The sequence below is a fragment of the Myotis davidii genome, unplaced genomic scaffold (genome assembly GCF_000327345.1).
Source record: "Myotis davidii unplaced genomic scaffold, ASM32734v1 scaffold496, whole genome shotgun sequence".
NCBI classification, from domain to species: Eukaryota; Metazoa; Chordata; class Mammalia; order Chiroptera; family Vespertilionidae; genus Myotis; species Myotis davidii.
Window position 1 is genome coordinate 1556448 of NW_006289398.1, and position 13901 is coordinate 1570348.

The 13901-nt window shown below is 46.9% G+C and overlaps 1 protein-coding gene across 1 annotated transcript in view; it reads left to right on the plus strand.

Annotated features, from left to right (window-relative positions):
* Positions 1–13901, plus strand: part of LOC102756115 (chromosome unknown open reading frame, human C5orf42) — a 91005-nt gene that overhangs the window by 19123 nt on the left and 57981 nt on the right. The window contains 8 exon segments of the mRNA XM_015562602.1: positions 337–554; positions 1960–2124; positions 5429–5567; positions 6612–6721; positions 6878–7036; positions 7152–7260; positions 9086–9377; positions 11434–12331. Of these exon segments, the coding sequence (XP_015418088.1) occupies positions 337–554; positions 1960–2124; positions 5429–5567; positions 6612–6721; positions 6878–7036; positions 7152–7260; positions 9086–9377; positions 11434–12331 (2090 nt within the window).

The window sequence follows — 13901 nt, forward strand, 5'->3', positions numbered from 1 at the left end:
CACATAATGTATTTTATTTGGCTGTCTTTCTTGATATTTTTTGCTCTAATATTATTTCTTTTTTTTGACTCAGAATTATACTTCAAAACTATTTTTATTATACATAACTTACTACTGCAATGTCTAACTTTGGAAAATTGCCTGTGCTATGATTGCCTATAACCTTAAAGTAACAGAATAGTCATTACATTTCTGTCTGGAAGGTTGGATGTTTTGCATGTCAACCAATATGCTTGTTTTCGATGACCAGCTTTTTTCCGATGCGAGCTGTGATCCTGCAAAGCAGGATGTGCAGTGTAGTACAGACTCTGACTGTGTCGCCTGACGCGTGTGCAGATCCCATCGAAGAGGAGGACGCGCACCTGCTGCTGGGCTCCGTGCGGGGCGTGCTGAAGGCCGCGGCCATGGCCGAGGCGGACGTGCTCTCCGAGACCTGGCGGCTTCTGATGGGCTCCGCCAAGGACTTCAGCCGGAGGCTCTGGGGTCTGGTGCCCGGCGGCCTGTACCTCCCCGCTCCTCCGCTGTACTGTCCTCAGCCGGCTCTTCTCAGCGAAGTAAGCCAACCTTTTAACTTAAAGTTGATTCTGTCCAATTTTAAAAACAATTAACTTGAGAATAAAAATGCAAGCTCTGCAGGCAGACTTCTGGATCCCAGCTTTGCTGTTTATTAATTGTGTAACTTTATGCAGTGTGCGTAGCTGCTTAAGGCTCCTCATGTGTAAAATGCCATGATGATAAGACTTCCAGTGGCATTATTGTGGGGGTTAAATGTCAAAGCTTTTGCCTGGCTGGTGTGGCTCAGTAGTTGAGCTTGGCCCCTGCAACAAGAGGTCACGGGCTCAATTCCCAGTCAGGGCACATGCCTGAAGTTGTGGGCTCGATCTTTGGTAAGGGGCGTGAGGGAGGCAATTGATCGATGTTTCTCCCTTATCAATGTTTCTATCTCTCCTTCTTCCTGTCTCTCTCTAAAAATCAGTAAAAATATATATTTTTTAAATGTAAATTCTTATTTTATTTCTAACCATAGGCCCTTGGACATAGTAAGCATCAACAAATGCAGGGCTGGGGGAGATGCCCAGTTAAAACTGAGTGCAGTTAAATAAGCAGCAATGGTTAGGGTATTGGGGAAGCAGATGTTTGCAACACATCATCTCATTTTCTGGGGAATTAATCACTAGCTATGAACTGGAAAAGTGTTTTTCAACAAACATTGGTTGGCTCCTCCTACTACATGTTGGACTTCATTGTGTGAACCAAGGCATGTGGCAAGGTCTTTGCTCTTGCCTAGTTCTCAGCCCAGTGGGAAACGTGGTAAATCAGTACAGAATAAGTTAGTAGGGATACAGCGGAGGTCTGAGCAGAGTGCCACGCAGCTCAGAGGGAGGTCTCCTAGAGGAGGTGACACGAGGTAGGAGAAGGACTCCCCCGTCAGAGGCCTGGCTTCGCGGGGAGAGGAGCTCTCGGCAGGGTTCTGCCGATGGGGCCGGAGTGGTGGCCTTCGCCTGTTGTCGGGATGATCTGGGATTAGGGTCCATTTAGCCCAGCGGTTCTCAACCGGTGGGTCGCGACCCCTTTGGCGGTCGAACGACCCTTTCACAGGGGTCGCCTAAGACCATCCTGCCTATCAGATGTTTACATTATGATTCATAACAGTAGCAACATGACAGTTATGCAGTAGCAACGAAAATAATGTTATGGTTGGGTCACAGCATGAGGAACTGTATTTAAAGGGCCAGAAGGTTGAGAACCACTGATTTAGCCCTTTCCGTTTTTTGAGGGGAGAGAAGTGTTTCCCGGACGCTAGCCATCTCTCTGGTTGAAATCTCAGGCCAGGACCCGGCATTTTCTTTATAAACCTCCAGGAGCGGTCTGGGTCCCGAAGCACTGTCTTTGCTTGCATGTTAACATTAAAAGCTTTCCTACTGCCGGCCACAGAATGTGACTGCTGCGTTTCCTCAGGAGGACGGTGACGATCTTCTGTTACGAGCTGAGAAGGAGAACCGCCAGAAGGTGTCCGGGATCCTGCAGCGCCTGCTCCTGCTCCTCCGGGCGGCGCGCTGCTCCTTCCCGGCCGCGCAGTGGTACCTCCTGCAGCTGAGGTGGGCCAGGAAGGTCATGCAGAAGGTAGGCGGGTCTCCTGTGCGTGCTGTGAGCCGCGGAAACAGGCCGACCTTTCTTAGGATTGGTGACTGGACGTGTGTCCATGGAGTCCTGCCTGTCAGTCCCTAGTCAGACTTACCACAGACCAAGTTCTTTCTGCTGAACGATGCGGACTCTGCTGGGTCCCTGGCCCGGCCAGTGTGTTCAGTGGTTGAGCATCAACCTATGAACCAGGAGGTTGCGGATCGATTCCCGGTCAGGGCACATGCCCAGGTTGCAGGCTCGATCCCCAGTCCGGGGTGTGCAGGAGGCAGCTGATCAGTGATTCTCTCTCATCACTGATGTTTTGCTCTCTTTCTCCCTCTCCCTTCCTCTCTGAAATCAATAGAAATATATTTTTTAAAAAAGTATTTTCACTCATTTTCTCATTCATAAAATGATCATACCTTAAATGTTTTGATTGAAAAAGGCACACCAATAGCTATATAAAAATTAAAGGAATAAATAAAATATATATCTATAGCTATATATTTATAGATATAGCTATAGATATAGATATATAGATATAGGTATATATAGATATAGATATAGATATAAGAAAGTATAATATAGTCAGTTAATTTCAGTTATATTCCCTGCCCCCCACCCCAGTCATTGGGGATTTAAACTCAGTTCATGGTTCTCTCCGACGTCTCCCCGAGGTATTGCAGATGCTCTGTGGGTGGAATCACAGACAGTGAGGTTGCTCCTTGCTCTGTGTCTCCTCTCAGAGGTCCCACCAGCCAGTGCCCCTGCCGGCAGCTGAAACGGGCAGCTCCCTGGGCTGTGGTCTCCTGCCCTGGCTGCAGCCGGCGGTAGCTGCCTTCTTGCCTGACCTGAGCTGGAGGGGACGTCTGCCCGGAGGCCCCTGTCCTGCTGCAGGTCCTTCGTAGGCTGCAGTCTCTCTCTGTGGATGTGGACATCAATTTATTAGCCCCCAGTACTTTTCATTTGGCCCTTGATCACATTACAAACAAGCATCCGCACCTCCTCCTCTGTGAGGACAGACCCTGTAGGCTCCGAGAAGTGGTTTATCAAGTTGTTCTTGAAAATTAGTTACTTTTTAGAGAGAAAGGTGTGTACTCATCCTCTATTTCGTCATCCCAAAGGTGTGGATGTTTTTTGTATGTTTACTAAAAACTATGGAAATCTGAATAAAGTACGGTCTTTAGTTAATGTATCAAAGTATTCGCTCATTAATGATAACAAGTGCACTGTAATGATATAAGCTGTTGATAATGGGGAACCTGTGTGGAAACCCTCTGTGCTGTCACTTCAGTTTTTCTGTAGATATAAAGCTGTTAAAAATGTTTATAAAAAAAACTATACAGAATAGTTATTTTTCTGATAACATAAAAATAAATTAGGAAAATGTGGAACGGTTTTTTATAAAACTCTGTTATGAAAACTTAAAAATATAAAAGTAAAAAGAATAGTACAGTTCAGACTGAACTTATCACCAGATTTTAACAGTTAGCAGCATTTCTTGGATAGTGTTTAATCTTTCTCCACAGTCTGTTTTTTCCCCATGTGTATGTATGTGAGAATTGCATGTGTGTGTGTGTGTGTGTGTGCTTTCGGTATTTCATTTTTTCAATAAAATGTTTTTTAATTACAGTTTACATTCAACATTATTTTGTATTAGTTTCAGATGTACAGCATAGTTGTTAGATAATCATATACTTGACAAAATGTTCTGCTATTTCCAGAGCCCACTTGGCACCATATGCTGTTATTACAATACTAGAGACCCGGTGCATGGGTTTGTACACGAGTGGGGTCCTTCAGGTTGGCCTGCACCCTCTCGCAATCTGAGACCCCTCGGGGATGTTGGACTGCCGGTTTTGGCCCGATCCCTGCAGGCCTGTAGTATGCATATAAGATCTTTGGTTAATCTCTTCACACCCTTCCCCTTCCCCTCTTCCCTCTGAGATTCATCAGGCTGTTCCATGTTTCCATGCCTGTGTGTTGAGCGTCTTCCCCCTGGTGGTCATTGTACATCATAGCTACTGGCTGGTCACTTAGGCTTTTATATGTATAGATTTCCCTATGCTGGACTTTACATCCCCATGACTATTTTGTAACTACCAATTTCTTAATCCCTTCATCTTTTTCATTCAGCTCCTAACACCTCTCCTCTGGCAACCATACAGACACAGAGATTACAGAACATATTTAATGTAAAATAAAGCTAACATTCTGTCTTTTTACTACTTTATCAATTTATCTTTGAAGAGTCTTAAAAGTTGGAAAAGTCTCTGTTTGATACTTACTTGTTTGGAAACAATAAAATGCATGGAAGTGTAGTCATGCTGTTTGTTTCTTATGTCTGTACTAGAGGCCCGGTGCACAGAGTCATGCACTGGTGGGAATCGAACCCGGGACCCTTGAGTCTGCAAGCCAATGCTCTATCCACTGAGCCAAACCGGTCAGGGCAGTGCTCCTTAGTCTTGTCACCGTAACTGCTTTCAGTTATTGTGAGGTGGGCCAGTGAGTTTGTGTCATGACCCACCCACTGTCACGTTATCCATCAGTCATCAACTTTTCACTAAATTTAGCATTTACTGATGATCCTTGCTAGAAGTCTTATTTTATTCGGGGTTGCCAAATGGTGACTTTCTAATTCTGTCATTTATGGATTAGTTTTTCAAAAGTTATGTATGTAGCTCTACCTTATTCTGTATTTGTTTTTAGGTACTACACATAGTTTTATTTTTTAAATATATTTTTATTGATTTCAGAGAGGATGGGAGAGGGAGAAAGAGAGAAACATCAGAAATGAGAGGGAATCATCGATTGGCTGCCTCTTGCACATCTCCCACCGAGGTCTGAGCACACAACCTGGGCATGCGCCCTAATTGGAATCAAACCGTGACCTCCTGGTACACGGGTCGAGGCTCAACCACTGAGCCATGCCAACTGGGCATACACATAGTTTTATTTTAGGTGAAAGTTAGATACTTTAATTTCTTTATCATGCCTTTGGAGAAAGGACAAAAGCATTAAATTCTTTTTGTGAGGACATAACTGAGTGACAAAAGGATGATTTGATTAAACCTTTTGTTCTCTTTTGAGATTGAGCCAAGTGAACTTTTTGAAGAAAATATGTGAGCTAAGTTTCTGAAAGTATGGCTGATTTCAGGACGCTTTTCTTGGGTAGTACAGGAAGCCTGCTGTGTTTTCCATTCTCTATGGTTCATCTTTACCTGCTGCCTGTTGCTTTATAGTTTCCTTAGACGTTGATTTATGCAGCTGACAGTTAACACATCCTGTCCTTCTTCACTTTCAGATTCGAATGAAAGGCTCCCTCCCGTCCCTGAGTCCCTTCCCTCCGTCGTTGCTTCACTACTGTGTGGGCGGCGTAGCCTTCTTCCGACCTGGAGCAACGGGAGACAACAAGCTGGATGAGGTTTCCATTAAAGCAATAGGTTTGTCCCAAAGGAACTGCTGGCTTAGGCTATTAATAAATGACCTACTTTACACTTGATTTCCTAAGGAACAAGAATTGGAAGCATCAATGATGAGAGAGAATCATTGGTTGGATGCCTCCTGCATGGGCTCTGCTGGGGATCGAGCCCACAACCTGAGTCCGCAACCCAGACATGTGCCCTTGACCAGAATCTAACCTGCGACTCATCAGTCCGCAGGCTGACATCCCATCCACTGACCCAAACCGGCAGGGCTGTACTGGTTTTAATAAAGAATATTAATTGATATTGGAAATTATGTTTTAGTACAGAAAAATTTTAAACTTAAATGCCTATCTATAAGTGATTTTCCAAACAAATTAACTATATAGCATTAAGTACAGATGAATGCATTGGCTTAAATAGTATCTACCATATACTATTGAGCTTAAAGCAAGTAACTACCAGTAATAGAGTAAGTTATTTATTCTTTAACAGTGTTTTTATTTTTATTTTTATTTTTTTATTAGTTAAGGTATTACAAATGTGTCCTCATCCCCCCCCATTAACCCCCAATCTTTAACGGTGTTTTTAATGTTTTCATGCAACCGACCTGCATGAACTATTCCAGACTAATAATATGCATAAAAATTCTGGAAGGTTTTCTGTGACTCTATTTAAGGTGTTGATGATGAGTATATGTTTCTTTTATAATCAAGAAAATACATTTAGTCCTAACTGGTTTGGCTCAATGGATAGAGTGTCAGCCTGCGGACTCAAGGGTCCCAAGTTCAATTCCGGTCAAGGGCATGTACCTTGGTTGCAGGCACATACTCAGTAGGGAGTGTGCAGGAGATGGCTGATGGATGTTTCTCTCTCATGGATGTTTCTAACTCTCTATCCCTCTTCCTTCCTCTCTGTAAGAAATCAATAAAGTATATATTTTTAAAAAAGAAAAAGAAAATACATGTATTTTGTGGGGAAAAAAAAACAAGCAGAGAGAGTTGACGTTGTTAATCAGTGTCCGTCCTCATACGACCTCTCCTGTTTGTGTTCCTGACTTAGGGTGCTTCCGAGAGCTGTGTGCGTTGTGCTGGATGCTGCATGTCCGCGATAAGTTATCCTCCAGTTGCAGGCAGTATCAGAAAGCGAGAGAAAACATGGAGGGAAAGAAGGTACTTACCTGGCAAAAGAGTAAGAAAAACGAACAGGCATTACTTGCAAAACTGTTGCTTGATAGGTTTTACTGTTTGGAGCACATTTTCTTTTGAATGTATTCTGGCCTGCCCATCTAGAGGGAAAAGGATTGACTTTTTTCAATGTCCGTGTAGGACCTGGCAGTGGAGTTTGACTCCTGCGCGGTTGAGCACTGTCTCTGTGCGGTGGAGTGGGCTTGCCGAATGCTGCCCTTCTCTCGGTTTTCTAACATTGAAGAACTGATTCAGGACCTCATTTTGAGCCTTATTGGAGAGCTGCCGCCGATCAGGAAGGTAATGTGAAAGTAGGTGAACCGTAACTAAGTCAGAATCAGAAACTCTAAGGGATTTTTTTCTTTTAATTAAGGATGATGTTGTTCATAAAGCTCACTTTTTAATTTTTCTGAAGGTAGCAGACATGTTTGTGAAAGCATTTCCCAATCCTGAGGACATCAGGGTTCCTTTAAGAGAAAAGTATTACTCGCTCCGGCAAAGACTCGGCCACTGTGTCGTGAAAGGTACTGTCGGTCGTTTCTCCTTATCTGCTGGGCAGGCTGCTGGGGACCCCATCTGTCTGGAAAGCACTGGTCCTCCAGCTCCCCTCCCCTCCCCTCCCCTCCCTTCCCCTCCCCCCTCCACGGGGTGAGCAGGCGGGCCCTTCCCCTGCGCAGCAGCACCAGATCCCCGGGGAGCAGACAGGAGCCGGGTCCCATGTGGCTCTGTCACTTAGTAACTGACGTGTGACCAGGCAAGGGCTCAGTCTCTCCAAGCCTCATTTCCATATTTGTGAAATGACTATCTTAATCCGGGCCTAAGAATGTGTATTGAAAGAGGATTAAATAAGATAAATTCTATAAAATGAGCATATACTGCTTTTCATAATGTGGATATTTTACGGAAAACTAGTATTCTTTCCCTTTATGGTTATTTATGCTTCTAGTTTTATCCTACACATTCAAGATGATCTTGTGGAAATTATTTTTTTATTGTGGTAAACATACATAATATGAAGTTTGCCATTTTAAGTGTAGAGTTCAGTGGCATTAAGTGCCTTGACCATGATGTGGAAATGTTAAAAGAATTCAAATTACCCACATGTTTAGAGCTAATCTAGTATTTAGGTCTAGTTATGTCCTGTGATTGCACATGACTGCATTCATATCCTTATATTGCACTTAGATTTCTATTTTTTAAAAATATATTTTTGTTCAAAGAGGAAGGAAGAGGGAGAGAGAGAGAAACATCAATGATGAGAGGGAATCATCAATCAGCTGCCTCCTGCACACATGCTCCTGGGGATGGAGCCCGCAGCCCGGGCATGTGCCCTTGGCCAGAATCGAACCTGGGACCCTTCAGTCCGCAGGCCGACGCTCTATCCACTGAGCTAAAGCAGCTAGGGCCTGATTTCTATTTTTCTAAAGATGTTTTTGGCATTCTCTAAAACCTGAAATGTCTTTTTAGGTATTAATGTTTAAACTCTCTTATAGGCAGCCTCAGGCCACTTCCCTTCCATTGTTTCCCATTAGTTGAAGTCAGAACGTCTCCTTGTTCTTTGGCTAAGATTATACTCATTTTCGCTTATTTACTGTTCTGTGGGGATAGAAAAAGTGTTAGTGTTTCTTTTTTAGTTATGGTTCTGATGTCTAAGGTGGTTAAGTTACTTTGTAATTTTTGTTTTCCAGGGTCCACTTTAAAAAAATATATATGTTTTTATTGATTTCAGAGAGAGGGAGGGAGGGAAAGTGAGACGGATAGAAACATCAATGATGAAAGAGAGTCATTGATTGGCTGCCTCCTGCACGCCCCACACTGGAGATCCAATTGGCAACCCAGGCATGTGCCCTGACCAGGAATCGAACCGTGTCCTCCTGGTTCCTGGGTTGATGCTCAACCACTGAGCCACGCCGGCCGGGCCAGGGTCCTGTCCCTTATACTCTTAGGGGCCTTCTCCGGCTTCCGCAGGGAGTGTGGACTGTGGCCTGACGAGTCCTGATGGAGGCCCGATCTGGAGGGGCATGGGCCTTACTTGTCGGAGGGCTTTGTGTCCTCAGGAGGAACCAGAGTCAGGCCCCTTCTCGAGCTGGAACCTTTTTAAAAAATATATATATTTTATTGATATTTTACAGAGAGGAAGGGAGAGGGATAGAGACCTAGAAACATCGATCGGCTGCCTCCTGCACACCCCCCACTAGGGATGTGCCTGCAACCCAGGTACATGCCCTTGACCGGAATTGAACCTGGGACCTTTCAGTCCGCAGGCCGACAGTCTATGCACTGAGCCAAACCGGCCAGGGCGAGCTGAGGCCTTTTAACGAACGGAAGCCTTGCCTTCTTTCCTCCCAGGCCCCCACACCGAGGAAGCGATGTCTGTTGTCATGCGTTCCATCCACAAAGTGAGGGTGAAGGCCCTCACACGCGTGCAGAGAAACATAGGTCCCTTCGAGAGGCACGTCTGGGAGCCCGTGGAGGAGGACAAGCCCGCTGAAGGTCCCGGGTTCGAGGGGTGCTCCCTGGGGACGAGCCTGAGCAGGAGCACACTCACAGACCTGGGCACGCCCCCGGGCCACAGCGAGGCCGACTCGCTCTCGGAGGCTCGGTCGGCCGGAGGAAGGAGTGGGACGCATTGCTATCGCAGGTACAGCTGAGCGCTCTCAATAGCAGGCGGTCCCTTCCTTTGGAAAAAGTGTCTCAATATTTTCATGCAACTGAGGGGCTGGGTTCCAGCCCCAGCGACCTCACTGCTTGGCCTGTTCATGGGAATGAGCACTACCCTCCCTCCTCACAGGACGCTGGGAAAGCAGATGAGACTGTGGCTTTGAAAAGCCAGTAAAACTGTTACTGAGACAGGAAATAATTTGTCACCAGAAAGTGTAAAATCAAATGAGTAGGTTGAATGCTGGAGTTCACTGGAAGAATTTAGTTCTTTTAGTAATCTCCAGACTTAAATAGTTCAGGGTTTGGGGATTAGCTAACTTATTTTTTTTTTAGTTTCAAGGGAAGGAAATTGCACATTTCATTTTTGAAACTTGCCCCTAAATTGTTGAGAGATTCTTGCTTATCATTTAAACCTCTGCACTCTTATTTAAGCAGACTTTTTCCTTTAAATACGTTTTTATTGATTTTAGAGAGGAAGGGAGAGAGAGAGAGAGAGAGAGAGAGAGAGAGAGAGAAATATCATTGATGAGAGAGAATCATTGATGGGCTGCCTCCTGCACGCCCCACACTGAGGATTGAGCCCACAACCCGGGCATGTGCCCTGACCAGGAATTGAACCATGACCTCCTGGTTCACAGGTCTACACTCAATCACTGAGCCACACAGGCCGGGCAGATTTTTTTTTCTTTATAATTCTGGTATCTGAAATGTGGTTTATCCTTTTCACACCTGGAAGAGTATATAGCTGAGCACACCCTTGCTTACCTGAAGTCATCCCTCTACTCCAAACATGGGCTCACACCGAATTGTGCGGGTGTGCTGGTTGACCCCGGAGGCCGCTTGCTGTGCCTGTTCAATAGGCAGAGACGCAGACCTGGCGCTCTGCCCCGGCCCAGCATGAACTCTGACTTCTCGTTCATGGAACTCGGGGTCTGTGTTCTGCCCCAAGGACCATGTTGAGAGAGAGCAGGTTGGCAGTGCAGGTGCCTGCCCAGCAGGTTCAGTAGCAGCAGAGCGTGTTTACAAGTCCCTCCTTCTGTGTGGGAAGGGGTCCTGCGCAACCCCGCCTGCTCGAGCACATGTGCCTGCGGGAGCAGACAGGCAGGTGCGAGAAGCAGTGCAGGCTAGCGGGTGTGTCAGTGCCGTGTGACTTATTGTCTCTGTGCTCTGACCTTTCAGAGCAGCGGTCGCCAGCCGGTGGTCCAGGGACCACTGATGGTCCGTGAGGTCCGAAGGTTTGGCGACCGCTGTGTTAGAGGATTTATTTTTCCTCCCAGAAAAATATTGATGTTTTCTAATAGGAAACTTTCTGTGAATATATCTATATCTATCTATCTATCTATATATATATATCTTTATTGATTTCAGAAAGGAAGAGAGAAGGAAAGAGAGATAGAAACATCAATGGTGAGAGAGAATCATTGATCAGCTGCCTCCTGCATACCCCCTACTGGGGATCAAACCTGCAACCCAGGCATGTGCCCCGGCCGGAATGGAACCTGGGACCCTTCAGTCCACAGGCTGATGCTCTATCCACTGAGCCAAGCCGGCCAGGGCTCTGTGAATATATCTTAACACAAATTTTTCCTTTTATATTAATGTGTGGTATTTTTTATTTTTAAAATTTTATTTATTTTTATCCTCACCCAAAGGTATGTTTATTAATTTTTTTAGAGAGAGAGAGAGAAAGGGGGGGGAGAGAGAGGGACAGATTGGTTGTCTCCAGTACACCGCCTGACTGGGATCAGACCCACAGCCTGGGTATGTGCCTTGACTTGGAATTGAACCTGCAGCCTTTGGTGGACAGACGCTATAACTGACAGCCACCGGTCAGGGCTGGTTTTTTAGATTCAGAATGTTCAGCTCTAGCGAGCACTTAGAGATCGTTTAGTCCAACCCCCTCATTTGAGAGAGAGATAATTGAAGCATTAAAAAAAAAATATGACTTAGTGGACAGGCTCTTTATTGCCAATTCTAACATGAGATTTACTGATTAAGTGACTAATGTTGTCTTTTCTGATTTTGTTTGGCTGTAGAAAGGCTCCACGTCACGTGGAATCCACGCCGACTGCTGAGCCCGGTGCTGACAGGAGCATGGCGGAGCCGAAAGGAGGCCCTACGGGAAGAGGGCAGGCACCGGTGCTGCAGATCGCACCTCCTGTGATCGGCGTCTGGGAGTTTGAACGCGATGACGACGAGTACGTGAAGTTCCTGGACCTCTTCCTGAGTTACGTCCTGGAGCGAGACCTGCGTGGTAGCGAGGACCCGGGCCTCCCGTTGCTGACGAGCTTCTCGGGGCACCTTAGAGAACAGGAACTCAACCCTCTGCTCTCGGGCCTGCACCCAGCATTGCACCGCCCGGGCCAAGCCAGGGGCCAGGGCGTGTTCCGAGCGGGCTCCTGCTTCGCGGTCGCCCTGCAGCCTGAGGACCCCGAAGGCCCGGTGCCTCCAGCCCCAGGGCTGGCCGCCGGGACCAGGCCTCCTCCAGAGAACCCCCCCAGTGATTTTAATGAAAGTGGGGGGAGGAGCGGCTTGTTCGGCCTAAAGCAGAAGGCACTCTACAGGACACAGGGGGACGGGGCAGAGAAGCCTTGCGTCCTGAGGGTGTCGAGCCGGAGTCCGTGGGCTCCTGAGGGCAGTCGCAGGGGAAGGTGCATGTTCAGAGCGATCGGGGGCAGTGACACGGACCCCCTGGCCGAGCTCCCTCCTGCGCTGGGTGCAGCGGGCGGCATGGGGCTGCGGGGGCTGCTGGAGTGGATGCTGCGGTGGGCCGCCTGCAGGCTGCCCTGCGACCCCAGCCTCCCGGCGCCAGCCCAGGCCCGGCCTGTCCTCCGGGTGAGAACCTCTGTGGCTGCCATTCTGACATCACTGTGGCTCTTGGAACAGCCCTACGCTACTGCGTACAAGGCCAGGAGTGCCGTTAGGGAGGTAAGTGCCTGAGTTACTACACGCAAGTGGGAACTCTCTTTTCAGATTAAAGTATGTTTACATTTCCCCTGGTGTTGAAGGATTAAGAAACTAAGCTAATGACACGATTGAGTATAATCTGATTATCCTATATAATAAAAGCCTAATATGCAAATTGACCAAATGGCAGAACAAATGGACGCTATGACGTGCACTGACCACCAAGGGGCAGATGCTCAATGCAGGAGCTGCCCCCTGCTGGTCAGTGTGCTCCCACAGCGGGAGCACCACTCAGCCTGAAGCTGGGCTCATGGCTGGCAAGTGCAGCAGCGATGGTGGGAGCCTCCCCCACCTCCGTGGCAGTGCTAAGGAGCAGCGAGCCAAGCGGTAAGGAGCGAGGGGTCTCTGGCTGGCGGACATCCCCCGAGGGTCCTGGATTATGAGAGGGCGCAGGCCGGGCTGAGGGACTCCCACCCACCCCCCTCCAGTGGACGAATTTTGTGCACTGGGCCTCTAGTTGATTATAATCACCTAATTATTTTTCTTCTTAAAGTGGTTCCTTTAAGTCTTAAAAGTGATTAATTGGGGTACAAGTGCTTTGTGAGTTTTGAAGGCTTTGTGTCTGTTGATAAAAAGAAGGAAACGAGGACCGTTTTTAAGGGGTGTTACCAGATCTGTTGCTGGAGGTGACCTTGCCCACCTGTTAGGACGCACCCCTTTCTGTCCTCTCCTTTCTGGGTTCCTCTCAGCGGTGACGCTAGTGATGCTGCGTGTGTAGTGGTACATTTAGTGTCCGTGGGAGGAGGGGAGCCCAGGAGCCTCCTGCCACCGTCTCGGTTGACCCCCTCCATGGTCTAATTCTACCCTTGTTCTGTTTTAAACGGCCTCCATTTGAAAATAGTTTACTCTCGGACAAGATGTCAAACTCAAAGGCCCACGCCAGCCAAATAGACAAGGTGTGGGGCCTGCGGGCTGCAGTGTGATGTGTTTGTACTAGGATGAAGGGTGCATGGGAGAGAGAGAGAGAGAGAGAGAGAGAGAGAGAGAGTGTGTGTGTGTGTGTGTGTGTGTGTGTGATTTTTTATGAGTTGTTTTTTTAGATCAGTTTTTGTTGTCCTAAGGTAGTTTATAAGATACTGTGGTATTTGTTGTCACGGAAATGTGTGTTTCTAGGTGGTCCATAACTAAATATCTAAGCGATGAAAGCTTTTCACCCATTGCATTTTTAGCTGTAACTATTTTTGCCTCCTGTGTCATTCTGAAGTAATTACTGCCTTTATAATAGCAAAGAGAATTAAAAGGAAGCAACTCTGCATGTGTATTGCTGCTGTCCTGAGGCCTGAGGACACTGGTGGTTCCCCTTACATGTTTCTGAGGCCGATTCGTGTGACTGCTGCTCGGGTGGTCAGGTTTGCTTTCTCTGGCGGAATAAGACTTGGCCGTTGCCTCCGCATCCCATAGATATGCACGCGTACCTGGCAAAGGAGTGAGAACTGTCACAAGGAGAAGTTCGAGGGAAGGATTAGCTAATATAAAACATAAGAAAAGCATGGATTAGTGGTGGAATCTAAGCACTACAAATGGCTTGTTCTAGGAG